Source organism: Grosmannia clavigera, assembly GCF_000143105.1.
Source record: "Grosmannia clavigera kw1407 unplaced genomic scaffold GCSC_82, whole genome shotgun sequence".
Classification (NCBI taxonomy): Eukaryota; Fungi; Ascomycota; class Sordariomycetes; order Ophiostomatales; family Ophiostomataceae; genus Leptographium; species Leptographium clavigerum.
The window spans coordinates 570,649-597,236 of NW_014040576.1; the positions used below are offsets into that span (position 1 = coordinate 570,649).

Below are 26,588 nucleotides of genomic sequence, written 5' to 3' on the forward strand. Positions count from 1 at the left end.
CTTTGCATTTCGGTCTCACCGCTCTCTAGTCTGTCGCTATGATAAGGTGCTCTTGAAGCCCTGGTAGGCCGAGTTGATGTCCAGCTCCAGCTCGCGGGCCTGATCCTCGGCCAAGACGTCGGTAGCCTTCATCTGGTTGAGCGTGATGAGCCACTGGACAATCTTGCCGCGGCTCTCAAAGTCGCGGTCCGTCACCTTGTTGACCGCATGGATCACGTCGGTCAGCAGTGGGTGCAGCTGGTCCTTTGCCAGCAGGCCGAGCCGCAGCGCGTCCAGAAAGGTGATAAAGTCCTGCGTAGCCTCCAGGATCAGCGCTCCGCTCGTCGTGCCCGTGTTCTTGCTGTTGCCACCGCCACCACCACCACCTCCAGTGCCACCATTGCCTCCGTTATTCATATTGCCGCCTCCACCTCCCAGACCACCACTGCCGCTTCCACCAGTGCCGTTGCCGTTCGAGGACGTCGTCAGGGCCGTCGACGGAATGCCGACACGGATGCGCTCGGTGGCACGGGGCACCTCGAGCTGCACACGCCTGCTGTCAGTCACGTCTGCTGCTGTAGACGATTCTGCTTCTGCTAGTCCTCAGCTACACTCACATCCCACTCCTGCTTGAACCGGTCCAGATCGCCAAAGGCACGCAGCACAGCGTCGTCTTTGAGAATGGAGCTGTACTGCTTGAGCGACCGCTCACAGATCTCGGTGTAGTCCGACTCAGGCACGGCATCCTTGAAAAACGCCTTTTCCAGCTCGTCAATCGTCACGATGATGCTGAAGATCTCCGCCAGCGACTCCTGCAGGTCGCGCTCGGCCCGCGTCTCCGTAAGCTTGACCTCCTCGTCGAGATTAATCGTGGCCGAAAGCGACGTGTTCGGCACATAGCTCGGAGGCAGCGGCGCATAGGACTGCCGCGGATTCATCATCTCTCAATTCATCGCCTCTGTCACGGCTGCTTGTTGTACGGAGTATCGTCCTGGCCAAAGAGTCAGGCCCCACCATCTCCACAGTGTGGCAGAACCGACACGGAGAACTTACCGCCCGTCCCGAAATGGACAAGTGCGAGTCAGATAGCGATACCGATACGCGATAAGAAATCTGAACTTTTTTTTTCTGGTCGTCTTTTTTACATGCAGAGAAATTTTTCTGAATGGTAGCAGTAGCTGCAGCAACAGCAACAGGCTTCCTCTCCGCTACAACCTACACGGCCAGAACGAAGCCGACTTTACGATGGGTGTCGCGAAGAAGAATGTGAAGGCGACCAAGAAGTTTGAGAAGAACCATCTCAAGGGCGTGCTAGAGAAGCGAAAGGCCGGTGCGAAGATCAAGCAGCGGCAGCAGATTCAAGCCAAGAAGCAGGCCAAGCGCAGCCAAGATGCCGACTTCTTCAAGAAGACGGGCGAGGTGGCTGAACAGGCGGCCAGCAGGAAGAAGCGGCCCGATGCCAATGTCAGCAGCATGAGCGTCGATGACTTCTTCCAGGGCGGCTTCCAGATCATCGATGGTCAAGACGGCGAGCCAAAGCCGACGACGGCTGCCTCGCCAGCTCACCTCGGCAAGCGGAAACGCACCGGGGCAGCGGCGGAGGAAGAAACGACAGGAACGGGAGCTACGGGCAGCAGCGACGACGACGACAACGACGACGACAGCCAAGAGGGCGATGCCGGCATGAGCAAGGCGGCGATGGAAGCGCTAGCCGAGAAGGACCCCGAGTTTTACCAGTTTCTCAAGGAGAACGACCCGGAGGCGCTCGACTTTGACGAGGACGCAGACCTGGCCGAGATTGACGAGCTGAGCCCAGGCGAAGAGGAGGACGAGGATGATTCGGACGAGGACGCCTCTGACGAGGAGGGAGAAGCGGTCAAACGGCCGAGAAAGAAGCAGAAAAAAGCAAAGGCAGCAGCAGCAGCAGCACCGGTGGACAACGAGCTGACGCGGGCCATGGTGAGCAAGTGGCGAGCATCAATGGCAGAGACGTACTCGCTGCGGGCAGCACGACAGGTGGTGCTGGCGTTCCGCAGTGCAGCACACCTGAACGAGAAGGATGCAGACGACGACGGAAGCGCGCAGCGGTACTCGATCAAGAGCCCGGCCGTGTTCCACGAGATCCTGATGGCGGCACTAGAACAGGTGCCGCTGGTGCTGCAGCATCACGTGCCAGTCAAAGAGTCGGCAGCACACCGTGTGTACGTGCCGACGGAGACGAAGAAGTTTAAGACGCTGTCGCTGCTGGTGCGCAGCTTTGCGGCATCGGTGCTTCACCTGCTGGGGACGCTGTCAGACGACGGGACGCTGAAGCTGACGCTGTCGGCACTGACGCCGCTGCTGCCGTATCTGCTGTCGTTCCGCAAATTGTTGAAGCACGTGATCAAGACGGTAGTCGCCTTCTGGGCGCAGCCAGCCAGCAGCGAGACGACGCGGATCACGGCCTTTCTGGTGCTGCGCCGGCTCGTCGTCATCGGCGACAAGGGCGTGCGCGAGGCCGTGCTCAAGGCAACCTACCTCGGCCTCGTCCAGGGCTGCCGCACGACCAACGCGAACACGCTGGCCGGCATTCACCTGATGAAGAATTCGGCGGCCGAGCTATGGGGCATCGATCCGGCCATCGGCTACACGACCGCCTTTGCGGCCATCCGCCAACTGGCCATCCACCTGCGCAACAGCATCGTGCACAACCAGAACAACGCCTTCCGCGTGGTGTACAACTGGCAGTACGTCCACTCGCTCGACTTCTGGTCCGTCGTCCTGGCCGAGCACTGCAGCCCGCTGCGCGAGGCCGAGGGCCACAGTGGCGGTTCTGGCAGCCAGCTGAAGCTGCTCGTCTACCCGCTCGTGCAGGTGACCCTGGGTGCCATGCGGCTGATCCCGACGGCCATGTACTTCCCGCTGCGCTTTCAGCTGTTCCGGTCGCTGCTGCGCGTGTCGCGGGCTACCGGCACCTACATCCCGCTGGCGCCGCTGCTGCTCGAGGTCCTCAGCTCGGCCGAGATGAAAAAGGGCGGCCGCAGCGCTGGTGCCGACGTCAAGGAGCTCGACTTTGCCGTCGCCTACAAGGCCCCCAAGTCGTACCTGCGCACCACCGTCTACCAGACCGCCGTGGGCGAGCAGGTCGTCGAGCTGTTGTCCGAATACTTTGCTCTCTGGGCCACCAGCATCGCCTTTCCCGAGCTCGCCCTGCCGGTCGTCATCATGCTGAAGCGCTGGCTCAAGGAGGCCCGGAAGCGCGGCGGCAGCAGCAGCAGCAGCCATGGCCGCGGCGGCAAGGGCTCCGGCTACCGCCCCAACAGCAAGGTCATCGCCGGCCTCGTCTTGCTGGTCCAGAAGCTCGAGGCCAACGCCAAGTTCATCGAGGACAGGCGCGCCCGCGTCGACTTTGCACCGCGCGACCGCACCCAGGTCGACGCCTTCCTCAAGGACTTTGACTGGCAGAAGACCCCGGTCGGCGCCTTTGTCATGACGCAGCGCCAGCTCAACGCTGATAAGCAGCGCGGCCTGGCCGAGGCCCGGAAAGAGGACGCCCAGAAGCGGCTTGAGGAGAAGAAGCAGGTGCGGGAGGAAATGGTTGTGGATGAGGAAGAGGAGGAGGATGAGGAGGACGAGGAGGGTGAGGAGGATGAGGAGGACGGCGACGACGATGACGACGAGGATGAGGAGGAAGAAGACGAGGATGACGACTTAGAATGAGGATATTGAACGATTCTACTCCGTAGACCGCCTTGTGCTGACTAATCATACTGCCATAGCTGTGTTGTGTTGAGATTGAAAAAATGGATATGCTACGGCTCATTGCAGAAGAGACAAGAGATACAGACAGGCGCGAGAACTCCCCCCCCTCCTTCGTCGCTCACCAGGCGCAGTGGCCGCCATCGATGCGCAGGTAGCGTCACTCAGCAGAAAGACGGCAGCGCCACGATACTCGGCGGGCGAGCTGGACAACAGCCGCCTTGGATGCGTTGTAGGCACTGGAGGGTGAGTGGAGAAAAGGAGGAAAACAGAAGAAAAGAAAGGAAAAGGAAAAGAAACCCGAAAAAGAAAAGGAAAGGAAAAAAAAACGAAAAAAAAAAAAACGGACAGATCAACCCTCGGTTGGCGACGGAGCCGCTCATGCTGGCGATCAAGGCCATGCTGTCGGGTCGGCCGAGCATCTAGTCAAAGTCGGCGGCCGTGTAGTCGAGCGCGGCCGTCTCCTGCTGGATGCCCGCCGCAGCCACGAGACCGTCCAGCCGCTCGCTTCCCGTGCTTGTCGCCGCCGCTGCCCGCGCTGCCATCTCGCCAAACGCGCCAGCCGGCGACGTCAACCGGTCGATCACGTGCACCAAAGCCCCAGCCGACACCACGGCCACCTTGCCCTGTAGGCTGAACTCCAGCAGGCCCGGTCGACGATGACGATGACGATAACGAGACCAGGCGGGCACGCACTAGGCTGCCGTCAGTCAGCCTCTGGACAGCCCAGAATTGCGGCCGGTGGTGGCCATTGTCGGCTGCGAGGTCAATCAATAATCTTCTGTAGATGTCACGTGATATGACGATCACGAATCGAACAGCCCGGATGTCTCGCACTCACGCGTTTATGGCAGCCGCAAGAAGAACATGACGGCTCGCTTCTGCTTCCTGTTCTGACTTCACACAGACGTCTGCTGGGAAGGAGCGACCAACACCCTCTGCAGTTCCCCAACGTCTCCGTCGCCTCCTCGTGTTTCCCCTCCCGTTTGTCACCATGTTTTCTCCTCGTGGTCTAGTCCAGATGCGGGGAGAGGTCAACGGCTTCCAACGGCACGAGTGCAGCTGTGCCCTACGGTCGGAATGCAAGATACATTGCAAACCGCAACAGAAGTCCTCTTTGCCCCGCATCCCTGAAGCGAGCAAAGAAGAGGAGAAATACAGCCTGTTGGGAAGGTCGCCTCTCTTTGTTCGTATCGGAATGCCTCTTTTAGGCGAGCCGTACGGAGTACTTTGGCAAAGATCTAGCGTCCTTCTCCACCTCCTTCTAGCTCGCTTACATAGAACCTCAATCAAAGAAAACATACGGAGTACTCGTAGGCATCTACGACGGACGTGTGGCAGTTGTTCGGGGTCAAGATAGAGTCCTGACACCTTGACCCCGAGACCAATGGGTGGGGAAGGGAGATGGCTAGGATGCCGACAAAACGGTCAGCAACATGGAGAAAGAACGGAGCACGCTATGGGTGCTCCGTACATACGAAGGATCGGCAATGCACCTTGCTCCATGTCGATCTCGCCTCCCACGAGCTTCGCAGTATTGACGTCAGCCTGTGGTGACTCTTCGCCAGCCGACACGCCCAAGCGCGTTTTTGGCTGCCGTCACGGTCTGTCCCTCGATATGTATAAGAGCACCCGAGGTCCTCTCGGGCGAACATTGAGAGAGCCTGCCCCACTCTGATCTAGAATATCTTATATCGGCATCAGGGTTCGTCTCAAAGGCACCAACCGTACGAGTACGAGTACGGTGTATACGATCGGCGACCGAACTCGGCTATTCTTCTTCCCCGATTGAAACATGTCCACCCAGACACCGGTGAGCGACCCTGTTCGTACGCGAGAAATGGCGTGAGAGGACGGGAAAGAGAGTATAGCCGGCTTCTGCGAGCCTGGACGAGGCAGCAGGAAGAAGGCGTCAAACACACGTGAATCCGAGCCAGCGGCAGCCAATTTCCCTGATTCCACCGCACCCGCAGCAGCGGTTTCCCAAGCCAGCCGGCTAGTCGCCCAAGAGGGTCGCCTCGCCACCCACAATTTCCAGATCCAATTTTCGGTTTTCAATTTTCCATTTCTAGCGCCACGGCTTCCCGCGCTGCACCTGTCCCCCTTTAATGCGAACGCACATGCATGTACATGCACATATGCAAGCAAGCGATCCAATGGGAGCAGACTCCTGCCTCGTCCGGAACTGACTGGAAGGACCGCCGGTCTGGTCTGTCACACCTCGCACCGCGCAGAGCTACTGCATTGGGCAAGCCGAACTGAGTGTGGAAACGGGAGCCGAGGAGAAGGGCGGAGCGGGCAGGACTTTTTCTCCTCGTGCTGCCCTTCCCCGCCGGCGTGTGCGTCTAAAGGCCGGAGAAGGGTGTATCGTATTGCGAGAAGCGGGACCTATGCGCCTGACAGGCCATTTCTGTTCCTGACGTGCTCACAGGGCCAGATTCACTTTCACACGAGACCCCGGGCCCCATCGCAGTATGTAGCATGCTCGTTTGTAAAGACTTTGAGACAGACGTGCACACCGCATCGGAAGTCTACGGGTCCTTCTCCCGAGCAGGCTTGACACAGACATCCCTTACATGGGTCGACTCGGCGAACTCGTTGCTCGGATGTTATCCCGAGAGGCTGCCGCGCGTGTGGCATACGGACCTGCATTCGTAAGATACATCCAGCCGGTACGCCGGCCTCGTCCTGCGGAGCTTTCCGTCTCTGGCACGAGTACTCCGTACGGAGCATCTTACGAAACAGACAGTACGTAAGCAATAGCCAGGCTGGAGATCTCTTACGAAAGCGCGACTCCACGTGTCGCCGACCCACTGGAAAAGAAATTGAGGCAGGCACGACAGACAATACGAGCATCGTAGCCTTCGGACGTGTTCCTTCCATTAGTCCATGCTGGCGCAGAAGGTTGTCTTGGATAGTTTCCCATCCGTGGAATTTGCTCCGGTCAGCAAAGAGTGGCCATGTCCACCCCACAAATCCCGTTGGCCCATCTGCCGATTTTCGAGGTTAAGTGCGGGAATCATACGTCGTATGATCTGTTTGGGACTGGGCTTTGGAAAAGTACTGTACGGAGTAGGTCGTAGACAAAATGGGCAAAAGTTTCAACCGATTTCCAACCGACTCATCCGCCACAAGTCCAAGGCAAGATTTATGGGGAGCTCTCCACCCACGGAGCATATTGACAGGCCTGTCATACTATGTAAGATATGTGTTCCTGCATCTAACAGTGCCAGTGTGGGACGGGTATATTACGGAGTCGGACTCCGTCTGTGTGTTACTTAATATTAATACAATGGCAAAATGCGGGTTCAGCTCTGTCTGCCTATGAGAAGGCCCCTCTTGGGAGAGGAAGGATTCTAGTGGGCTTGTCTTGCTTGGCTTTTGCTACTCGTATCGTACACGGCACTGTCCTGCCAATGTCTCGCCCATTTCCGGCCATTTTCTTAGTCCTAGTGACTTGCTGCTCCAGAACGACATCGTACTCCTCTGGTCGCGTGGATACCCATCGCCTGATTTTTTTCTTTCTTTTTTTTGTTCTTTTTATTCCTTTTTTATTCCTTTTTTGCTGTTTCTTCGGTTTCCGCTTGTTTTGGATTCTGACGTTGCTTTTCCATCCAGCTGCCCCTTCCCCCTTTTCCACCTGCAGAGGAACGCCACCAACAAGACGTAGAGCTCGTCTGGATGGGTTTGTTATTCTTAGAGCCAAATTTCGGGATGCCTGCCATTGGCTTTACACCGCACGGAGCAGAGGCCAGGAAAATCTGATATCGGTGACCGCTAGTTCTGATGACTGGAAAGCCGGCGGGCCTCCAATGGCAGTTTGTATATTTCCCATATTTCCCATGTCGGGGACGACGAACAGACGCCGTGATTTTATTTTAATTGGGTATATTTTTTTCAAGCTTTCGTGCTGGGCCTTGTTCCCTGATCATGCCATGGCGCTAGCAAAATAAGTTTGCAGGCTTGCAGGCTGCAAGCCTGCCTGGGCGGATCACTGCCAGACGTCGTAGTTCCGAGATCCTTGCAAAGCCACCAACGGTACATACGGAGTGGTACTTACAACCTATGTAGTCGAGTCATACGATGCTAGAAAGAAGCGCAGCGGAAGGCTGCGGAGAATGAGATGGCAGAGAGCGGGTCTGGAAGGAAGGGGAAGTGGTGGAAGTCAGATGGCAAAGTTAGCCGTCCGCAAAAGCAAAAAGGCATGCTGGCCAGGCAATGCCGATGGCGGGCGTAGTCCTCGTACGTGGATGGTATATATACGACCCCGGCCGCCGGTTTTGGGTCGGGCTCCTGGGCTCGAGTGTTGTCATGTTGGGGATCCATCTGTAGCTTCGGTCAGGTCCTGCTTGCGTTTGTTGTCGTGTTGGCATCGTTGGCATTGGTTCCTACCTTTTTTTTGTTTTGTCTTGCTCCACAGCAGGCATTCGTTTTTCCAACCAGTCAGCCCATCACTGGTCTGCCTTGTGCCAATCTGGTCATATCTGCCAATTCTGGTTGTATTGCCTTTTTGGTCATCGTTTGGCCCTCTTTTGGTTATCTTCTGTCATCTTCTGGCATCTTCTGGCCATCTCTCTCCCATCTCTCTCTCGTCTACCCCCTACACCGATCAGTCATGGCTCTTACATACAAGCAGTCGAAGCTGGTGCGGGAGTCGATCCCGCACCTGCGCGAGCACGGCGAGCGGATCTCGTCGATCTTCTACGCGACGATGTTGGATGAGCACCCGGAACTCAGGAGCTACTTCAACACGGTCAACCAGCAGAACGGGCGGCAGCCGCGGGCGCTGACGACGATTATCCTGGCGTTTGCGACCAACATCTCGCACACCAGCGAGCTGATCCCGCGGCTCGAGCGCGTCTGTCACAAGCACTGCTCTCTGGGCATCCAGCCGCAACAGTACGCCATTGTGGGCGAGTATCTGATCCGGGCCTTCCGCGACGTGCTGGGCACGGCTATGACGACTGAGCTGCAGTCGGCCTGGACGGACGCCTACTGCGTGCTGGCGCGCATGATGATGGGCCGCGAGTCGCACCTGTATCGCAGCTTCGAGACCTGGCAGGGCTGGCGGCCACTGCGGGTGGAGCGCAAGGTGGCCGAGTCCGACGACGTCTACTCTTTCTATCTGGTGCCGGTGCAGCCGACGGCGGCCGAGGCAGCCGCAGCAGCCGCAGCCGCAGCCGCAGAAGCAACAGCCGCGGCCAAGCTGGCGGCCGAGAACAGCAGCAGCCGGCCGAGCATCAGCGGCCATCGCAGCAGTGAGCACAACAAGCTGCGAGCACGCATGATCGGCGGTCGGAACGGCTACGGCAGCAGCAGCGCCAGCCTGGCGAACAACGCGGCCACGAGCAGCAGCGGTCGGGCAGCAGCAGCAGCAGCGGCAGCCGAGGCCAAGAAGAAGAACAGCAATGTCCTGCCGTACTATCTGCCCGGACAGTATGTCTCGGTGCGGATGCCGTTGAGCGACGAGAGCGCCATGGCGCTATTGGGTCAAAACGGTCAAAACGGTCAGGCCCAAAACGTCCAGGACGGTCAGAACGGTCAGACCCAAATCGGGCAGGCGGGCCCAGACGGCCGCTTCTACCAGGCGCGACAGTATTCGCTCAGCGACCGGTGGCGGCCCAACTGCTACCGGATCAGCGTCAAGCGCGACGAGGGCACGCGGTTTGCCAACGCGGTGTCGTCGTCGTACTTTCACCCGGGCGTGGTGTCCAATGCGCTGATCGACAGCGTCGAGGTGGGCGACACGATCGAGGTGTCGCATCCGACGGGCGAGTTCTTCCTCAACGTCGGCGACGTGTCCGAGTTTGAGGCCGACAGCAACAACAACATCATCGGTAACAACAGCAACGGCCGCAACAGCAATGGCAGCTTGCACAGCAGCCACAGCAACAACGGCCGCAGCAGCACCAGCAGCAGCGGCAGTGGCGGCAATTCCAGCGGTGCCAGCAGCGCCCCCCTGGTTCTCATCTCGGCCGGCATCGGTGCTGCGCCCATGATGTCGATGTTGTGCAGCGTGGCCGTCACGCAGCCACGACGCGCCGTCACATACGTCCACGGCACCCACAACGGGCCGCCCGTGTTCGACGCCCAGATCCGCGACATCCAGCGGCGCCATCCGCGTCTGCGCACGGCCTATTTCTACAGCGGCCGTCCAACGTCCGGAAGGGCTTCTTCGGCCTCGTCAGCCTCGTCGGCACACTCGCTGCGTCGTTTGCGCGTCAGCGGACTCGGCGGCGGGCTCGGCGACTTGGACTTTCACGGCACCTCCTTCTCGGACCATCACCAGTACCACCACAACAACAAGCAACAACAACAGCAACAGCAACAGCAACCACAACTGCAGCGTCGCCCATCTTCGCCCAGCTACCTGTCCGTCCAGCCGTCCACGGCACTCGGATCCCATGGCGTCGGTCGCTCGCAGACATACGAGTTTACCGGCCGCATCGACCTCAGCAGGCTCGTGCCCGGGCTTGCCGAACCGTCATCGCCCATGTCCGACCATACGGAGTCGCCGCCGACACCCACCAACGCCACAGCCGCTGCCCACGGCAGCCTCCACAACAGCGTCGACGACGATGACCTGCTCTATCTCGGCAACAACAGTACCGAGTACTTTGTCTGCGGCCCTGAGGCCTTCATGCTGGACATGGCCGTCTGCCTGGTGCACGGCCTTGGTGTCAGCCGAAATCGCATCCGCTACGAGCTCTTCTCGACCGGCGACATCGAGACGGCCCAGCAGGACAGCCGCATGTCCTACATCCGGTGAGGGACGCTGGGAGTGCTCTGTATGATATGGGTTGCTGTCATACGGCTTATCGTTGGCATTTCGTGGTTTTTGTTTTCCGGTTTCAAAGTCTTCGTTCCATCTGGGAGGACAAGGGAGTAAGGGGCCAATCAACAGCAGGGCAAACCAAAACGGGGTGAGGAGGGGGATCGGAGGGGAATGGGAGGGATCGGAGGAGGGGATGGCAAGGAGCTGGATTTCGACAAGGCGGGTTAAGAGGAATAGCGAGCAATCAGCAGTCGGGTTTTTTCTTACGAGAACTAATAGTACATGTATTGGCATATATCATCCATCATCGCGGGGCTATGCCCAAAACACAGAGAAAGCCTAAAGGCTGTAGACAAACTCAGGGTTTTCGCGGTCGGTCAAGTCGTAAAACTCCTGGCCCTCCAGCTTGCAGTAGCCGGGGTGGGCGCGGATGGCGGCCTTGCGGCTGTTCTCGCGCCGGCACCAGAAGTAGATGAACAGGATGTCCAGCAGGGCGAGGGCCCAGCAGACGATGATGGTGATCTCGGCCGGTCGGTATTCAGGGGCGTCTTTGTCCCGGAAGATCTGGGGGCCGATGATGTTGCCGACGCAGTAGCCGATCAGGTACATGGCCGCGACGGTGGTCTTCTTGGTCCAGCCGGCGATGTTGGTGGCCACCAGCGACAGCAGGGCCACAAAGGGTGTGGGCGAGGCCATGGTGAAGTAGTAGCCGATCAACCGGCCGACACGATGATGGTTGTCGAGGCACGTGACGAGCAGCATGCCGAGGATGGAGATGAGCAGGCCGGAAGTGCAGACGAGCTGGGGGGAGACATTAGTGAGAATGGGACAAAAGGGGAAGAAAGGAGGCTTACGAGCCGGTTTTTCAGACGGTCTCCCAGAAAGCCGGCGGCAATCAAGGCGATAACCTCGATGGCACCACCAGGAATGCCGAGCAGGAGGGACTGCTCGCTGGTGAAGCCGAAGGAGACGATGAGCTGAGAGAAGAAGTTGCTGATGCCGCCTAGGGGGTTAGCGTGGGGGGGGTTTAAAAAGGAAGAAGAGGAGGAAGAAAGTAGAAAGAAAGAATAAGAAAGAAAAGAAAGAAAGAAAGAAAGAAAGAAAGAAAGAAAGAAAGAAAGAAAGAAAGAAAGAAAGATTAGAAATAAATAAAGAAATAAAAAAGTGCAAAGTGCAGAAATAAAAAAACTCACCATTAGGAATATCCGCAACCAGACTGTAAAACACAAACGCCCAAACAATAGGGTCGGTCAGGGCCTCACGGAACTGGTACCACTTAAAGTGCTTGTTCCCTACGCCCTGCTGGTTGCCGCGAATGCGCTCGACGGCCTGAACACGCTCATCTGCCGTCAGGAAGCGAGCGTTCATCTGGTTGTCAGGCATGACGCGCAAAAAGACGACGCCGACGGCGGCGGTGAAGAAGCCGATGACGAGGAAGAGCAGCTGCCACGGGTGCAACCCATGGGCCAGAGGATGGTGCTTGGTGCCGACAGCGATGCCATAGGCCACAAGGCCGCCGACGATCTGGCCGACGCCGTTGAAGCTGAACCAGATGCCCACGCGCACGCCCTGCTCGCCGGCCGTGTACCACTGACTCGTCAGCAGGGCGAATCCGGGGCTGACGGCCGCCTCGAACACGCCGAGAAAGAAGCGCACCGCCATGGCCTGCGAGAAGTCCCGGACGGCCGCCATGCAGCAGAGCACGAGCCCCCACATGATCACGTTGGCGGCCGACCATTTGGCCAGCGGCAGCCGCTGCAGCAGCCGGCTCGTCGGCCACTCCCACGCCAGGTAGCCAAAGTAGAACATGCTGGCCACCCAGGCATAGTCCTGTCCGACGAGCCCGATGTCTTTTCGGAGCCCCATCACCGACGCATACGACACCGTCGTCTTGTCCAGAAAGTTCAGCCCGTACACCACACACAGCAGCGGCATCAGGTGCCAGTCGATCTTGCGCACCAGCCGCCGCTCTTCGGCTGCTGTCAATGGCCGCACCGAGCTGCCCTGTGCTCGCAGCACCTTCAACGCCTCGTCCGCATCGTCCTGGTCCGCGTGCCGCAGCACCGCCGCGATGCTGCCCACCGCCTCCTTCTTGTCTGCCTGCTGCGATGACGACGACGACGTCACCGACAGCGCCTGGCCCTTCTCGCCGTCCGGACTGGCCTCTGTCACATCGGCGACCGACTGCGTCTTCTCGGGTCCCATGGTCGTTGCGTAGATGCAGGTGGAAGAGGTGTGAGAGTCGAGGCAAACGGGCCACGGTCAGAGATGGGCTCGGCAGGTCTTCTTCATATCTCCTCGACAATCTTCCACATCTGTCTTGGCCTTGCCGATCCGCTGATCCAAGCCGATCGCAGGCCGCTTAGGCCCACCCGCGTCGAGATAACAGCAAGCGCTGAAGTGGTCTCATCAGTGAGCCAGGTTTATCAGTGCGGGACTATGTATGTGTATTATGTTGTACTCCGTAGATTGTAGCATTGGCTTCGGGTGGCCCGACCGCATCCGAGTGCAGCCTCGCATTGTCCGGCATCGTATCGAAGCCATCCTTTTTGTTGTACTTGGAACTTTGTCAAACATCCCCACTTGTCAACCCAATTTGTCGAAACCATTGCGCTTGTCCTCTCCAGCTACCTTTGGCAGTGCAGCGCGCACTGCCTCACTTCTCAGAGTCATTGTGAAGAGAATGTCGACAACTGACTTATCTGTACTACGATAAGATGCCGTCCATATGCCGGACCGACTGCTAGCACCTTCCTATTCCGCAACGGTGGCAAGTGCGTCAGAACCCCGCTATAGCTGTTTCAGCCGGCTTCGGCGATGCGATATCTGCGTCTTGTGTTGCGCCAGTTGCCGGTCAAGAAGAGGCGTGAGAGACGTACGACCGTACGAAATGTCCCTACGTATGGTCGTCGGCCATTGTAAGATCGTATCTTACATCGGCTGTCCGACTTGTGGCTTTTTCCTTTGTCCCTTTCTCCTTTTTCCTGTTCTCCTGTCTTTCTTTTTTCTTCTTATTCTGGTCCCTGCTTCTTATCCTTTCTTTTCCCCTGTTCTTCCTCTAGCTGTTCCTCAGATTGACGTGCTTGCCAGGGCCTGCCTATCTGGCATCACGTATGTGTCCTTTGCCTCCACGCTCTCCCACACTTCAGGTGAATAGTACGTCCACTGCAGGCCGTCCAGTGCCAGCTCTGGGTGCTGCCGCACAAATTCGCCAAATGCGACTCTGGCCATGTCCTCGCGCCGCTGCAGCAGAGCCCCCAGGACCATGCGCACCCAGAAGAACGCCTGCGTGACGCCGCTGCACCGGTGCCAGCCCGACTGCAACAGCCCGGTAATGCGGATAGATACATCAGACAAGGCCGCATGTGTGCTTATGTCAGCATTTGTTAAGCCGCGGAAGATAAACAGCAGCAGCTCTGCACGGGCGATGGTCTGGTATTGACCGCCAATCTGGTCTGTCCGCGTCTTGTCGCTGTCATCGCCGTTCAGGCCTGTCAGTGCGGCTGCCCCTTCATCCTCAGGAAGCTGCTCAGCCTCGTCTACGACCAGATCTGCAAAGAATGCAAGCTCCTCCTCCGTCATCTTCTCCAAGGTCGGCGCCACCCCATCTTCCAAACTTCCCGTGGCCTGGTACACTTCCTGCACCAGCATGCTCTTGGCACGGTCTAGGCTTTGGCTGTCAGGTACCGGAAAGACGTTGGGCAGCTGCCTCCGGTCTGGCAGCAGCATCTGCGGCCGCGACCCGACGCCCTCCCACAGCTGCGCCGTGTAGAACTTCCGCCACTCGTCTCCGCGCAGTGAGAACATGGCTTGAAAGACAGAAAAGCTGAGGTTCCGCAACGAGCCGTAGTCTGGAAGCTCTTTCTGTAGCGGTGGTAATCCGTCCCTCTTGGGCACAGTGAGGCACGCATGCACATATTGGATCCAGAAGTAGGCCTGTGTCTCTGAGTATGGAGGCGGCGGTGGCGACGGTGACATGCCCGTAGCTGCTGCCGCCCGCTGGCGCATCGTGGCCTTTTGCAGGACCTCGAGGGCGCGTTTGACAATGCGACCGCGGCGAGATCCGGAAGAAAGCGTCTTCTTGACGACCGTGAAGGCAAACCGGGGTAGCCGCAGATCGGCGCCGGCGAGTCCGGTCGTGTTGGACCCCGATAGACTTCCCGCCGTGTGGACAACACTGGTCGACGGCGCCGTGATCGTGTCCGGCAGCATGGCGAGGTCGGGCAGGCACCATTCATTCTTGGCCCGCGGACTGAACATCAGACCCTGCGAATAGAATTGCCGCCAGAGGTTTTTGTCCATCAGACGGCAGTCCGCTCGCAAGATCGGGGGAAACTCGTCGAGCTGGGGAAGATGAAAGGTCTTCTGGGAGCTATGGGCGGCTATCGTGCTCGCCATGTATCCTTTCAAGGCTCCGTGGATCCGGTGCAGCCAGAACATGGTCATAGTTCTGACAGGTCAGATGCCGCCACCTTTGCGCGAGACTCCAGGCGGGGGGCTTACCTGTGTGCCGTATTGCGAAAGAGATCAGGCCGGTCTTCTCGCAGTCGATCCAGATGGCCGATGAAATCATCCGTCCACGCGAAGAGTCCTCTCGGCTTCAGATAGCCTTCAAGGATTACGCCCAGTCCTGCTCGGAGATGTGATGCATGGTCCCACGAGGTCAGAGTCCCCCCCAAAAAATTCTCCCAAAACGCATCCGAAGGCTGCTCGCGCTGGCCGGCCACGGCCATCTCTACCGCAATTCGCAGGTCCTCCTCGCTAGGAGAGGCCTCGGCGCTCGCCTCTCTCGCAACCTTGCCATGCCCAACTGCTCCCAGCTTGGCCTCCTGCTGCAGCGCTTTGCGGATCTCGCTCAGCATATCGTCTATCCGAATGTGCTTGGCTGCGTCAAAGCCCGGAAGCAGTAAGATTCTCACCTGGACCTTGTCTGCAAACGGCGCAGCCAGATCTCGGTACTTGCCCGCCATGGTTCCTAGTTTTGCCAATCGCTCGTCCTCCGACCTGATCAAATCTTGTTTGTTGAAAACTACCCAAATGTGCCTGCAGCCACCGGATGAACAGTCTTCCAGAACACCCTGGAAAGCTGCAATGGATTCTTCTGCGCAATTGTCCTGGCCGATATCGTGCAGGAAGACACAAAACCTATCTGCTGTAAGATAGTGCTTGAAGAGCGGTCTCTGCTTCCCACAACCGCCTGTCAATACCAGGGACCACGTCAACAATGTCAGCCGGTGTCTAATTGTATTCCTGCTCACTCTTTATCAAACAAGATCTACGTTTGGAAGGCTTACCACCCAGATCCCACAAGGTGAACTTCCATCCCGATCCATCGCGGAGAGTAATATCCTCCGCATTTAAACCAATCGTAGGGATTGTAGCAAAGTCCTGAAAGCCGCAGAGGCTGTATAACAGGGTTGTCTTGCCGGCACCTGCCTCGCCCATGAGCATGCCGATGCTTCGGTCCTTTTCTTTCGAAAAAGGGAGTTTCCAGTTTTTTACTAGGCTCTTGTTAGAAGAATGCATCCCTGTAGCTCTTGCCATCACAGAACTTACACATAATGTCTAGCTTTTACCTGATGTTGCAAGACAACAAGTAAAACATAGGAGCCTGGCGGGGAAACCAGGTTAATAATGCACCCATACTTGCATCCACGTACGTCGTATCATCTCGAGACCGAACTAGCAATCTGTCCCCACAGACACGGATCCACGACATGCGGAAAGTACATGTAGTCTACGGCCCTGATCTTGAGTAGACATGTACGAGTATAAAATACAGTACAATTTTCTAGTATTATCTTTGTACAATAAATGCGCCTCGTTGATCAACCTAACGAGTAACCCCTATTAGTGGATGGACGTTGTTTGTCCATTAAGGAGTAGTTTAACGGCGCGGCAGCGGCACTACGACGTAGCAAAAAAAGCCACAAAAGCACGGGCCTTGTGGCGCGGCAGCGCCCCACAAGCGCGTCATCTACATTGATTGCGCACGGCTAAGGGCACGCAGCTCCCCGAGGCCCGTGCACACCAGTCGTGCAGGTCGCTCCACAGCGGCTAGCAAGAGCGGCCAATTGGTGGGGCTAAGGCGGTAAGAGGATGTGGATGGTAAGAACGGCACAAAAAAATGTTGGATGAGCTCGGCACCTGTTTAAAATCTTGACTCGAGATCAGGCCATTTTGGACAGACGTCCGCCCATGTGGTTCCGCTCCTCTCCGTATTTCTTTTGTTCTTTTGTTTTTTCCTGATTTCCAATTGTGTGTGGAGGACACAGAAGTCGTGGAACAGCCATTTTCCTGAGCCAATTTGACCAGGACGATGAAGAGAAAGGCAGATTCACAGCCGCAAAAGGCGAAGCAGTCCAAGAGGACAAAGAAGGGCAAGTTGTGTGTGGATATATTCTGCTCGACCGGACGACTGCTGACACGCTTGCACAGCCGTCACGGCGGAGGAGGCCAAGAAGAGGTTTCGCAAGGGGCTCTTTGAGCAGTCGGTGCTGGACACCTCGACGAAAGCATATGCGGAATCGACGCCGTACAAGCATGCGGTGATCCACGAGCTGGTGGACGACAAGCTGCTGCGGTCGGTGCGCGACGAGATCCGGGAAAACGTGTCGTTCACGCCCAAAGAGACGGACATCTACAAGATCCACCAGTCGGGCGACCTGGCCAACCTAGACGGACTCGAGGACAAGGCGCTGGCCAAGCTGCCATCGCTGCTATCGCTGCGAGATGCGATCTACTCGGAGACCTTCCGCGACTACGTCTCGCACATCACCGGGTGCGGGCCGCTGAGCGGGCGCAAGACTGACATGGCCATCAACGTGTACACGCCCGGCTGTTATCTGTTGTGCCACGACGACGTGATTGGCAGCCGCAAGGTCAGCTACATCCTCTACCTGACGGACCCAGACACGCCGTGGCAGGCCGAATGGGGCGGCGCCCTACGGCTGTTTCCCGTCTCTGAGCAGGTGGGCGACGATGGCGCGGTAGCCAAGACGCCGGGCGCAGACCCCGTCAAGGTCATCCCGCCGGCCTGGAACCAGCTGAGCTTCTTTGCCGTGCAGCCGGGTGAGAGCTTCCACGACGTCGAGGAGGTCTACCCCGCCGACTCGGCCGAGCAGCTACGCAAAGACAGCGGTCGCGTGCGCATGGCCATCAGCGGTTGGTTCCACATCCCGCAGCCAGGCGAGGCTGGCTTCGTGCAGGGCGCCGAGGCGGCCCAGCTCAAGAACAGCGGGCTCATGCAGCTGCAGGGCAACCCGGACCAGCACGACCGGCCGCAGACCAAGTCGGTGGTGGTGGGCGACAACAGTCAGGCCAGCCACAGCAGCAACAGCCATGAGTTTGACGAGGCCGACCTCGAGTTCCTGCTCAAGTACCTCTCGCCAGCCTATCTCACACCCGACACGCTGGCCGGCATGTCGGAGCATTTTCAGGAGAACTCGAGCATCACGCTGCCGACGATCCTGAACGCCAAGTTCTCGGCGCGCCTGCAGGAGGACATTGCCCGGCGTGAGGCCGAAGCGGCGACGACAGACGACAAGGGAAAGAAGGGCAAGAAAGGCAAGAAAGGCAAGAAGGATAGACGGGAGGAGGCTGGCGGCCGCTGGAAGGTGGCGAAGCCGCCACACAAGCATCGCTTCCTGTATGTGCAGCCGGGCGACGAGCCGGAGGACTCGCCGTGGCACGAGCTGCTCGACGTGCTGCTGCCGAGCCAGGCGTTCCGCACGTGGCTAGAGATTGCGACGGATACGACGGTGACGTCGTATGACCTGTTGGCGCGGCGCTTCCGGCGAGGCCAGGACTATACGCTTGCGACTCAGCACGATGGCGAGGCGCGGCTGGAGCTTAATATTGGTCTGACGCCGACGACCGGATGGGGTGATGAGGAGGAGGAGGACGAAGAGGAGGAAGAGGAAGAGGAAGAGAAACAGACAAAAGGAAAAGGCAAGGAAAAGGCCAGCAAGAAGAGTGCTAAGAATGGGGTGAAGAGCAAGAAGGGCGGAAAGGACGAAAAGGACGAAAAGGACAAGGACAAGGACGAGGATGAGGCGGACAAGGATGATGACGGCGTTGGCGGCCACGAGGTATATATGGCGGGCGACGAGGACGACACAGAGGACGCAGCTGTGTACCGGACAAGCAGCGACGAGGACAACATTCTGTTTTTCCAAGCGGCAGCGTGGAACAAGATGACGATTGTGCTGCGCGACAGCGGAACGCTGCGGTTTGTCAAGTACGTCAACCGCAAGGCACTGGGCGACCGCTGGGACGTGTCGGCAACGTTTGAAATTGAGGAGGAGGAGGACGGAGAGGAGGAAAACGGGGCAGACCCCAATGCAGACATTGAGGACAGCTCTTCGGAGGAGGAGTTCCGCGGCTTCTCGAGCAGTGAGGACAGCTCTTCGGACTGATTGTAGTGTAAGGCTGTAGAGTATGGTATATTTAGTTATGCGGTATATGACTCTTGACGGTATAGGCGTTTCTTCTCCCATCTTAGGCCCTCCTTGCCTCGACGGCAGCCCGCAGCTTGGCGATGACGTCGGCGGGGTCGGCAGCGCCAAAGACGGCAGAGCCGGCGACGATGACATTAGCGCCAGCCTCAGCAGCGACGTCGATGGTGGCGGGTCCGAGGCCGCCGTCGACCTCGATGTTGAGGTCGGGGTAGCGGTCGCGCAGGGTGCGGACCTTGGGCATCTGGTCGGCCATGAACTTCTGGCCGCCGAAGCCGGGCTCGACGGTCATGACGAGCAGCATGTCAGGACGATCGGCGGCATCGGCCACGTCGACGAGCGGGAAGAGCACGTCGACGGGCGTGCCCGGCTTGATGGCGACGCCGGCTCGGAGGCCGAGGCTGTGGATGTAGCGCACCAGCTCGGCCGGTGTAGTGCTGGCATCCGACTGGGCCGATGGGGTCTCGGCGGCCGTAGAGAAGGCGGCCTCGTAGTGGAAGCAGTACAGGTCGGCGCCGGCGTCGCGAAACTCGCGCACCCATCGCTTCGGCTCGGCGATCATCATGTGGCAGTCAAAGGTGCCGCGACCCAGAGGGGCGTCGGTGCCCGGGGCTGCGACATGCGACCGGATCTTGGCGACGACAGGTGGGCCAAATGTGAGGTTGGGCACAAAGTGACCGTCCCTGGGAGCTGTGAGCGAACGTGGTGGAAAGGGAAGAGGGAGAGGGAAACCGGTAACGAGAGAAGACTACATTATGTCCACGTGTAGCCAGTCGGCACCCTGCTCAATCGTCTTGGAACATTCGTGGCCGAGATTGGCAAAGTCGGCCGACAGGATCGACGGCGCAATGATGGCGGGAGGCGACATGATCGGTCGTGGTCGTGGTCGTGGTATGATGGCTGATGGAGAGCGATTTTGCAATCCTAGATTCCGCACAGTAATATGTACTAATCCATATGCGGGGCTGCAGCTCGAGCAAAGTGCAAAAAAATAAAACAGATTATCTCCGATACGGGGAATCGAACCCCGAGCTGGTCGGTGAGAGCGACCGATGTTAGCCATTACACCATATCGGATGAACTGATGCTGTTTTCCGCCAGCGACCGTCTTCTATACCGTGGCCAATGGGAGAGCTCAATGCCATGACTAATGCCGTTTTGGGAGTATGACCTGACCTCAACTTGTTGGCTCGGCCATCCCAACAGATTCCGACGTCGTCTCATGAATGCTTGTCGCCCGCCTTCCTTCGTCTTCCACCCGGCTCTCTCCCGCGGATATCTTCTCGTTCGTCTCCCCGTCCTCCTGCTGCCATGGCTGCCCTGCTTGCCTCGCTGCCGCTGGTCGGCCGCCTCATCGCGAGCGCCAGTCCGGCCGTTCAGCTGGTTCCAGTCGAGGTCCATGCCGTCGAGACCGCACCCGAGCGCCGGCCTCGCACGCTCAAGCATCTCTTGCGGGCCAACCATGTCAACCATGCGCTCGTCTACCACGGCAGCCTGCGTCGCTACAACCACATGCCCCATGCCCTCTGCTCGGCCTATCTGCTGGGCGCCTCGTCCGAACAGCTCAACGCCATCTACGACGTCCTCTCGCGCCAGCTCGAGCCCTGGACCGAGTCGCCCGCCGAGATCTCCGACCTCGATTGGCGCGACTTTCTCGGCGACCGCCCGTACCAGCGGGCCTACGTCGACTTCTTCGAGGACGTCTACGCCTCCCACGACGTCGCCTACGACTGGAAGGTCGTCGTCAACAAGTACCTCTTTGCTGGACCGGACCCGCTGGTCAGCAACCTTATCAGTGGCCGTGCGTGCTCTCTCTCCTCCCTCGCCCGGTAGCGGTGGCGATAGCGATAGCTTGCTCTAACTCCCCCAGTCGGCCACCCACTCATCCACCTCGCCTACGCCTTTGAGGTGGACAGCCGCATCATCGCCATCGAAGCGCTGGCCATGTCCTCTGTCTCGTACGACTTTCTGCATCGCTACGTCGACGAGCCGGCCTACAGCCGGTCTGCACCGCCGAGTCTTGCCGTCGACGGCGCCTCGCTCCAGGCCCTGCTGGCCCGCGTCGCCCGAGACAGCCGATTTGACGGCCTGACATCACCGAATCCCAGCGCAGCAGCACTGCTCTCCGCCAAGGTGGTCAAAGCGGATGCCATGGCCGAGGCGACGGCTGAGGCGACGGCCGAGGCCCACGCCGGCTTCGGCGAGTTGCTGGAAGCACTCTTCGCGACGCCGGCCGTCGAGGACGCCCTGCTCGAGTACTGGAATGCCTGGAACGTCGGTGGTGGCGACCTCACGCGCCAGTTCCGAGACCTCCAGGAGGTCGCCGTGGCCCTGCTCGTGGCCACGGTGCCGCCCAGCACCCACACCTATAACTTCTTCTTGTGCCAGGTCCTGACTACCAGCCATGCCGCCCGTGTGCTGTTGCCACATCTCCCCGCCCGCTACCACGCAACGCTACTGCGTCAGTGGTGGCTGCTGACGCTGGCCGTGTATGTTTCTGTCCGGCGGCCGCCAATAGACCTGGAGAACGTGCCGGCCGACCGCGATGGCCGCGGCTGGACGCATGTGGAAGAGCAGGTGCTGACATCGCGGTGGAGCACGGATGCGCACTATATCAAAGGTCAGTGTGTGTGCGAGAGAGATTGGGACGTAAGCCTGAGCTGACTCTGAAATAGCCATCCGAGCGATCAGAGACGCGTCCAGGACCTGGGAAGACGTCCAGGATCGGTTTCTTAATTCAGCCGTGCGCTTTGTCGACGACTTCCAAGGCTGGACGCGCTGAAATTAGTGGCGGGGCCGAAGGATCAGGAAAGGCGCAGCCACTTGACCTTTTTGGGACCGATGAGAGGGAATAGGCTGCATTGTACAGTACAAAAGGGCATATCGGCACAGGCGTTTCTTCCTCGTGATGGGGAAAGGCAAGGCGGCAGCTTGAGCAAAAAGTAATGTTTAGACTTCAAATTACAAGACATATTCTATGACCCGCGGAACCAACAAAATCGGGCTACGTAAACATGGACACAGCCTTGTCTCCCACACCAAAAGAAAGTCTTTGGATCCGTCCGGGCTAGCCGCAAGGCAGACCAGAAGGAGTCTTTTCTGCAAGACTCTTGGTCCCTTCAATGACGGCCTGAGCATTCTTTTCTCCCTAGCTTTCATCTGGGCCTTCATCAAGCAGATGGCCAAAGCTCCCGAATCACAGCCGGACGGCCTGGATACATGGTGCGAAGGCAACCATGCAACTGTCGATATCTGCTTTGTGCACGGCCTGGGAGGAAAGCGAAACAGCACCTGGACAGCGTACGGACAAACCACGCCCTGGCCAAAGGAGCTGCTCCAACATGCGTTTCCCCGCGCCTGCATCCTGACGTTTGGTTACGGCGCACGCGTCACACACAAATTAAACAGTTTGGAGGCTGTTTCGGCAAATCGTGCAACCGACCATGCCTTGAACCTCTTGCAAGACCTGTCCAACAACCGGGCCGAACGCGGCGCATCCTCTCGTCCCTTGTTCTTTGTCGCACACAGCCTCGGCGGCATCATCTGCAAACTTGCCCTGCTCTTGTCACGCCACCACAACGACGACCGTGTGCGCAGAGTCTTTCACTGCATCAAGGGCATTGCGTTCATGGGCACGCCGCACAAAGGATCAACAATAGCAAGCTGGGCAAAGGTGCCTGCTTACGTGCTCGGATTCTTCAAGTCGACAAACACGTCCCTGTTAGACTTGCTGAGACTCGACAGCCAAATGCTCGAGCTGACCCATATCCAATTCTTGAACCTGCTGCGCGAATTTGACCAAGGGCGCAGGTCTCTCGAGATTACCTGCTTCTTTGAGGAGCTTCCGTTGTTCCCGTATGGACATATTGTCGCCAAACCGGCTGCTGTCATAGACGGCTACAAATGCATCAGCATTCGCGCCCACCACCGGGGCATGGTGCGCTTTAGCTCGGCGGATGACGAAGGCTACAAGAGGCTGGTCGACGAGCTGAAGATGTGGGTGCTGAGATCGAGGCCTTGGCCCTTTGCAGTACCCGACTTGTTGCGTCACCGTGTTGTGACTTAGGCGCGAGAGCTCAAATTCACGCCTTGCCAAGCAACCCAGAAAGTGACGATTGTCAGTTGCAATCGATTTCTGAACCTGAAACCACAGCTGTTTAGAACTACCTGGCCTGCCGCTTGGCAGCCTAAGACGGAATCAAGGCCAGGCCGAACGATCCGTTCATCATTTTAGTTCCGTTTTTGGGGGGCGAGGAGTACATAATCAGGCGCTTGACAGATATTTGTAAGCTTAGCTAATAGAAGCAACGGAATCTTCCGTTGCGATCTAAACTGATGCCGCTTGATAAATGGCATGCAATGCGTGATAGACGCGACTTCCGCTATAAGCTCAGCTCGCCGTCAAAGCGGGGAACAGTGGGGGCCTCTTTCCAAATCGGGACATCTCAGACACAACTCACGCGTACTTTCCAATCGTCACTGCGTCACTGATAACTGTACACGTTCGCGAGCCCAACTGAGATAACAGGAATAGGTCGACAATTCTTCGGCTTCTCACTTCGGTTGTTGGGCTTGGTTGCGGGATCCCGATCCACAACCCGTCTCTTTTCCTTCAATTCTCCCTTTCTTGTCTCCTGGCCGGCTGATCGAGCGAGACTCGTCGAACCACTAGCATCTCTTGTTGTTCTAGCATCGCTGCCCATTGTCTTTCTAGATCCTCTAAACCTTGGCTGAAGAGCCGGTTCTCGGCCTCATCTGCCAGGTTTTGGCCGTGATAGCATCCTTCCGTTGCGGGAAGAGAGAACCCTGCCCAAGATCCGGCACAAGCCGGCGTCTCACGACGTCTGCAACAATGCCCACCACTTCGTCTTCAAGCTCGACTTCGGCCGAGCGGCAGCCGTTGCTGATGCGACGCACGTTCAGCCACGAGATCGAGGCAGAGCCGGTGTACGCCTGCATCGCAAATCCGCACTCGCACCTGCCGGTCTACACCAACATCCACCGCATCCGGCGCGACATTGTCGCCGTTGTGGAGGACTATCTCTCGGCTGAACAGCTACGGGACATGCGTATCAACATCTCAGTGATCCGGCCACTGGTCGACAAGCTATACGAACTGGACGACATCTCCATCGGTACGTCCGTTCTGCAGGCCTTCCCCCCCGTTGCCTGATCAGCGCTGACCGATAGTCTACTGTCTCCTCGTCAACCGGGCCCAGTTTCTCTACGAGCAGTCGGGCAACAAGAACCGGCAAAACGTCAACTTCACGCGGGCAGCCCTCTGCGAGCTGATCGCCCACCGGATCCTCCGCCGCTTCAGCGAGGACAACGACGGCGTGGCCGGACTGCTGGTGCTCTCGCACATTCTCGTAGCCGGCTTCGAGCCGTTCCAGAACGCGCCTGACTCGGTCCGACAGGAGGCTTCCCAGTCCGAGTCTTGGCTGTACAGCCGCACGCTGCCGGCGCTCGAGGTGGCCATTCTGAGCGAGAGCAAGCTCTTTCTCAGCTCGACGGCTTGCCAAAAGGTCATCGACGCCATTTACGTCGGCCGGGTCACGTACACGCCTTCCAGCTTCATCGACATCATTCCCGACCACTACAAGCAGAAACCGATCGCACTTTACGACCCGCGCGAGGCCTCGCTGCTCAACCAGTACCGCCTGATCGTGCCGCGGACGCGCAACATCCTCGAGACGCTGCAGTTCAGCGTGCTGCTGGGCCTCTATCTTTGCTTCATGGCCGAGCGTGACGCCTCCCGCTACAGCAAGCTCGAGATCGCCTTTGCCATCTTCTCCTTCGGCTGGGTGCTCGATCAGTTCGCCACCATCCTCGAGCACGGCTGGCACGTCTACACGCAGAACCTGTGGTCCTTTCTCGACGTCATCTACGCCGCTGTTTACTGGTCCTATCTCGTGCTCCGGCTGCACGGCTGGCGCATCGGCTCGCTCGAGTACGGTCAGCAGGCTCTCGACGCCCTGGCCATGGCGGCGCCCGTGCTGATCCCGCGCATCGCCTTCACTGCCATGTCCGACAACCTGCTGTTTGTGTCGCTGCGGTCCATGGTCGCCGACTTCACCCTGCTGACCGCCCTGGCCATGTGGTGCTTCGCCGGCTTTCTGCTCTCGCTCGCCTGGCTGGGTGAGGGCCAGCATCCCATCGTGACCATCACCAAGTGGATGGTCTACATCTGGTTCGGCCTTGACGGCACCGGTATCCAGCGGTCCACCGAGTTCCACTGGCTGCTGGGACCCATTCTCATGATCGCCTTTGCCTTTCTCGGCAACACCCTCTTCCTGACGATCCTGGTGTCCATGCTATCCAACACCTTCAGCACCATCGTGTCCAATGCCACCGCCGAGATCCAGTACCGTCGCGCTGTGCTGACACTCGAGGGTGTTAAGAGCGATGCCATCTTTGCCTACCAGCCGCCCTTCAACATCTTGGCCCTCTTCATCCTGGTCCCGCTCAAATTTCTCGTGTCGCCACGCTGGTTCCACAAGATTCACGTCGCCTGCGTCCGTACCATCAACCTTCCCGTCCTTCTGTTCATCGCCATCGCTGAGCGTCGATTGCTGTGGCCGGCTTCGTACGGCGAAGCGTCCAGGACCGCCACGCCATCACGCCGCTCGTTCTGGGACGCCTGGCGCATCACAGTGCACGGCGACATCCGCGCCGTCTTCGACCTGCCGCCGCCAGATTCTGTCGAGGACGAGATCGCGGCTGACGACGACCTGACGCACCATCTGATCCGCCGCCAGTTTGTTCGGCCGCCGCAGGTCGTTGCTGACGTCAGGGGCCTCAACCACGAATCTCGTCGGACGTCTGCAGCTCCCTCCAGCGACATTGTCAGTGGGAAAGACGGTCCTGACGGAAGCACTGGCGACGAATCCGGAACCGGCCGGCTGTCTGTGGTCAGGTTTGCCGAAAGCGCTGATCTACCGCCATCAGAACCCCGCAAGCGCTCACCACCACCGACGGCGTTAGCACCGCCTCCGACTTTGCGACACAAGCATGGCGTCAGTCGGCGGGACAGTATCGCTTTGCCGGGACTTGATCCGGACAAATTGCGGACGCTTCTGGACGAGTCCGACGCGGACGTGGGCCGGGACACAAACATGGACGGGGACATGCATTCGGACGGGACGAGTATAAACTTTGGTAGCAGTCGTGATAGGCGGCTGACCGGAATGCATCGGCGGCTGGGCGAGCTGGAGGAATCCATGGCCCGCATCGAGAGCATGCTCGGCCAACTGATCAAGCAGACCAGCAGCCCAGACGAAGACCAAGACGTGGAAAGGGCACACGAAGTCGAAGAAGAGGTCATTGACGATGGAGAGATGAGCGATGCCGAGCAAACAGGCTCCATCGCAGATTTGGACTTGACAACCACCACATAGGAGTTTTTGGTTGCCAGCTGTCTTGGGATACATGTCATGTTGAGCCGAAACTTTTGCATTAGATATACGGCGTATCACTTTCTATAGTGTTGGATCTACGTAGCATTTTGGAAAGAGGTTCTTTCACTCTGCTTGGCGCTACGCTACACTATCGGTCTGTCGTTCACAGGTGCTGAGGCGTCACTGCCTCGTCATGGTACTCGATCGAACCTTCTGCTTGTGGTGAATTTTAGTTGACGTTTT

At 58.4% G+C, this 26,588-nt stretch overlaps 10 protein-coding genes across 10 annotated transcripts; 5 read left to right on the plus strand and 5 right to left on the minus strand.

Annotated features, from left to right (window-relative positions):
- Positions 1-36: 36 nt before the first annotated feature.
- CMQ_7941 (vacuolar protein sorting-associated protein) lies at positions 37-920 on the minus strand (the record flags this gene model as incomplete). Its single annotated transcript, XM_014313581.1, has 2 exons — positions 37-522; positions 597-920. 2 exons carry the CDS (start codon positions 918-920, stop codon positions 37-39), a joined length of 810 nt encoding a protein of 269 aa, XP_014169056.1.
- A 304-nt stretch (positions 921-1,224) lies between these two features.
- Positions 1,225-3,678, plus strand: CMQ_7782 (ribosome assembly protein; the record flags this gene model as incomplete). Its single annotated transcript, XM_014313422.1, has 1 exon — positions 1,225-3,678. The coding sequence occupies one exon, from the start codon at positions 1,225-1,227 to the stop codon at positions 3,676-3,678; it is 2,454 nt and encodes an 817-aa protein (XP_014168897.1).
- A 461-nt stretch (positions 3,679-4,139) lies between these two features.
- On the minus strand, positions 4,140-6,450 carry CMQ_7960 (uncharacterized protein; the record flags this gene model as incomplete). Its single annotated transcript, XM_014313600.1, has 2 exons — positions 4,140-4,412; positions 6,364-6,450. 2 exons carry the CDS (start codon positions 6,448-6,450, stop codon positions 4,140-4,142), a joined length of 360 nt encoding a protein of 119 aa, XP_014169075.1.
- A 1,882-nt stretch (positions 6,451-8,332) lies between these two features.
- On the plus strand, positions 8,333-10,486 carry CMQ_7983 (flavohemoprotein; the record flags this gene model as incomplete). The annotated part of the gene is made up of 4 exons (XM_014313623.1): positions 8,333-8,851; positions 9,155-9,505; positions 9,749-10,005; positions 10,084-10,486. The coding sequence occupies 4 exons, from the start codon at positions 8,333-8,335 to the stop codon at positions 10,484-10,486; spliced, it is 1,530 nt and encodes a 509-aa protein (XP_014169098.1).
- Positions 10,487-10,831: 345 nt separating this feature from the next.
- On the minus strand, positions 10,832-12,697 carry CMQ_8022 (major facilitator superfamily transporter allantoate; the record flags this gene model as incomplete). Its single annotated transcript, XM_014313662.1, has 3 exons — positions 10,832-11,293; positions 11,347-11,495; positions 11,686-12,697. 3 exons carry the CDS (start codon positions 12,695-12,697, stop codon positions 10,832-10,834), a joined length of 1,623 nt encoding a protein of 540 aa, XP_014169137.1.
- An 864-nt stretch (positions 12,698-13,561) lies between these two features.
- Positions 13,562-15,943, minus strand: CMQ_7840 (ADP-ribosylation factor 6; the record flags this gene model as incomplete). Its single annotated transcript, XM_014313480.1, has 3 exons — positions 13,562-14,942; positions 14,996-15,689; positions 15,787-15,943. The coding sequence occupies 3 exons, from the start codon at positions 15,941-15,943 to the stop codon at positions 13,562-13,564; spliced, it is 2,232 nt and encodes a 743-aa protein (XP_014168955.1).
- Positions 15,944-16,811: 868 nt separating this feature from the next.
- On the plus strand, positions 16,812-18,909 carry CMQ_7761 (oxoglutarate/iron-dependent oxygenase; the record flags this gene model as incomplete). Its single annotated transcript, XM_014313401.1, has 2 exons — positions 16,812-16,881; positions 16,931-18,909. The coding sequence occupies 2 exons, from the start codon at positions 16,812-16,814 to the stop codon at positions 18,907-18,909; spliced, it is 2,049 nt and encodes a 682-aa protein (XP_014168876.1).
- Positions 18,910-18,991: 82 nt separating this feature from the next.
- On the minus strand, positions 18,992-19,816 carry CMQ_7862 (ribulose-phosphate 3-epimerase; the record flags this gene model as incomplete). The annotated part of the gene is made up of 2 exons (XM_014313502.1): positions 18,992-19,631; positions 19,701-19,816. 2 exons carry the CDS (start codon positions 19,814-19,816, stop codon positions 18,992-18,994), a joined length of 756 nt encoding a protein of 251 aa, XP_014168977.1.
- A 443-nt stretch (positions 19,817-20,259) lies between these two features.
- On the plus strand, positions 20,260-23,014 carry CMQ_7807 (uncharacterized protein; the record flags this gene model as incomplete). The annotated part of the gene is made up of 3 exons (XM_014313447.1): positions 20,260-20,749; positions 20,819-21,568; positions 22,101-23,014. The coding sequence occupies 3 exons, from the start codon at positions 20,260-20,262 to the stop codon at positions 23,012-23,014; spliced, it is 2,154 nt and encodes a 717-aa protein (XP_014168922.1).
- Positions 23,015-23,800: 786 nt separating this feature from the next.
- Positions 23,801-26,345, plus strand: CMQ_7902 (receptor-activated Ca2+-permeable cation channel; the record flags this gene model as incomplete). The annotated part of the gene is made up of 2 exons (XM_014313542.1): positions 23,801-24,083; positions 24,139-26,345. 2 exons carry the CDS (start codon positions 23,801-23,803, stop codon positions 26,343-26,345), a joined length of 2,490 nt encoding a protein of 829 aa, XP_014169017.1.
- Between the last annotated feature and the right edge of the window lie 243 nt (positions 26,346-26,588).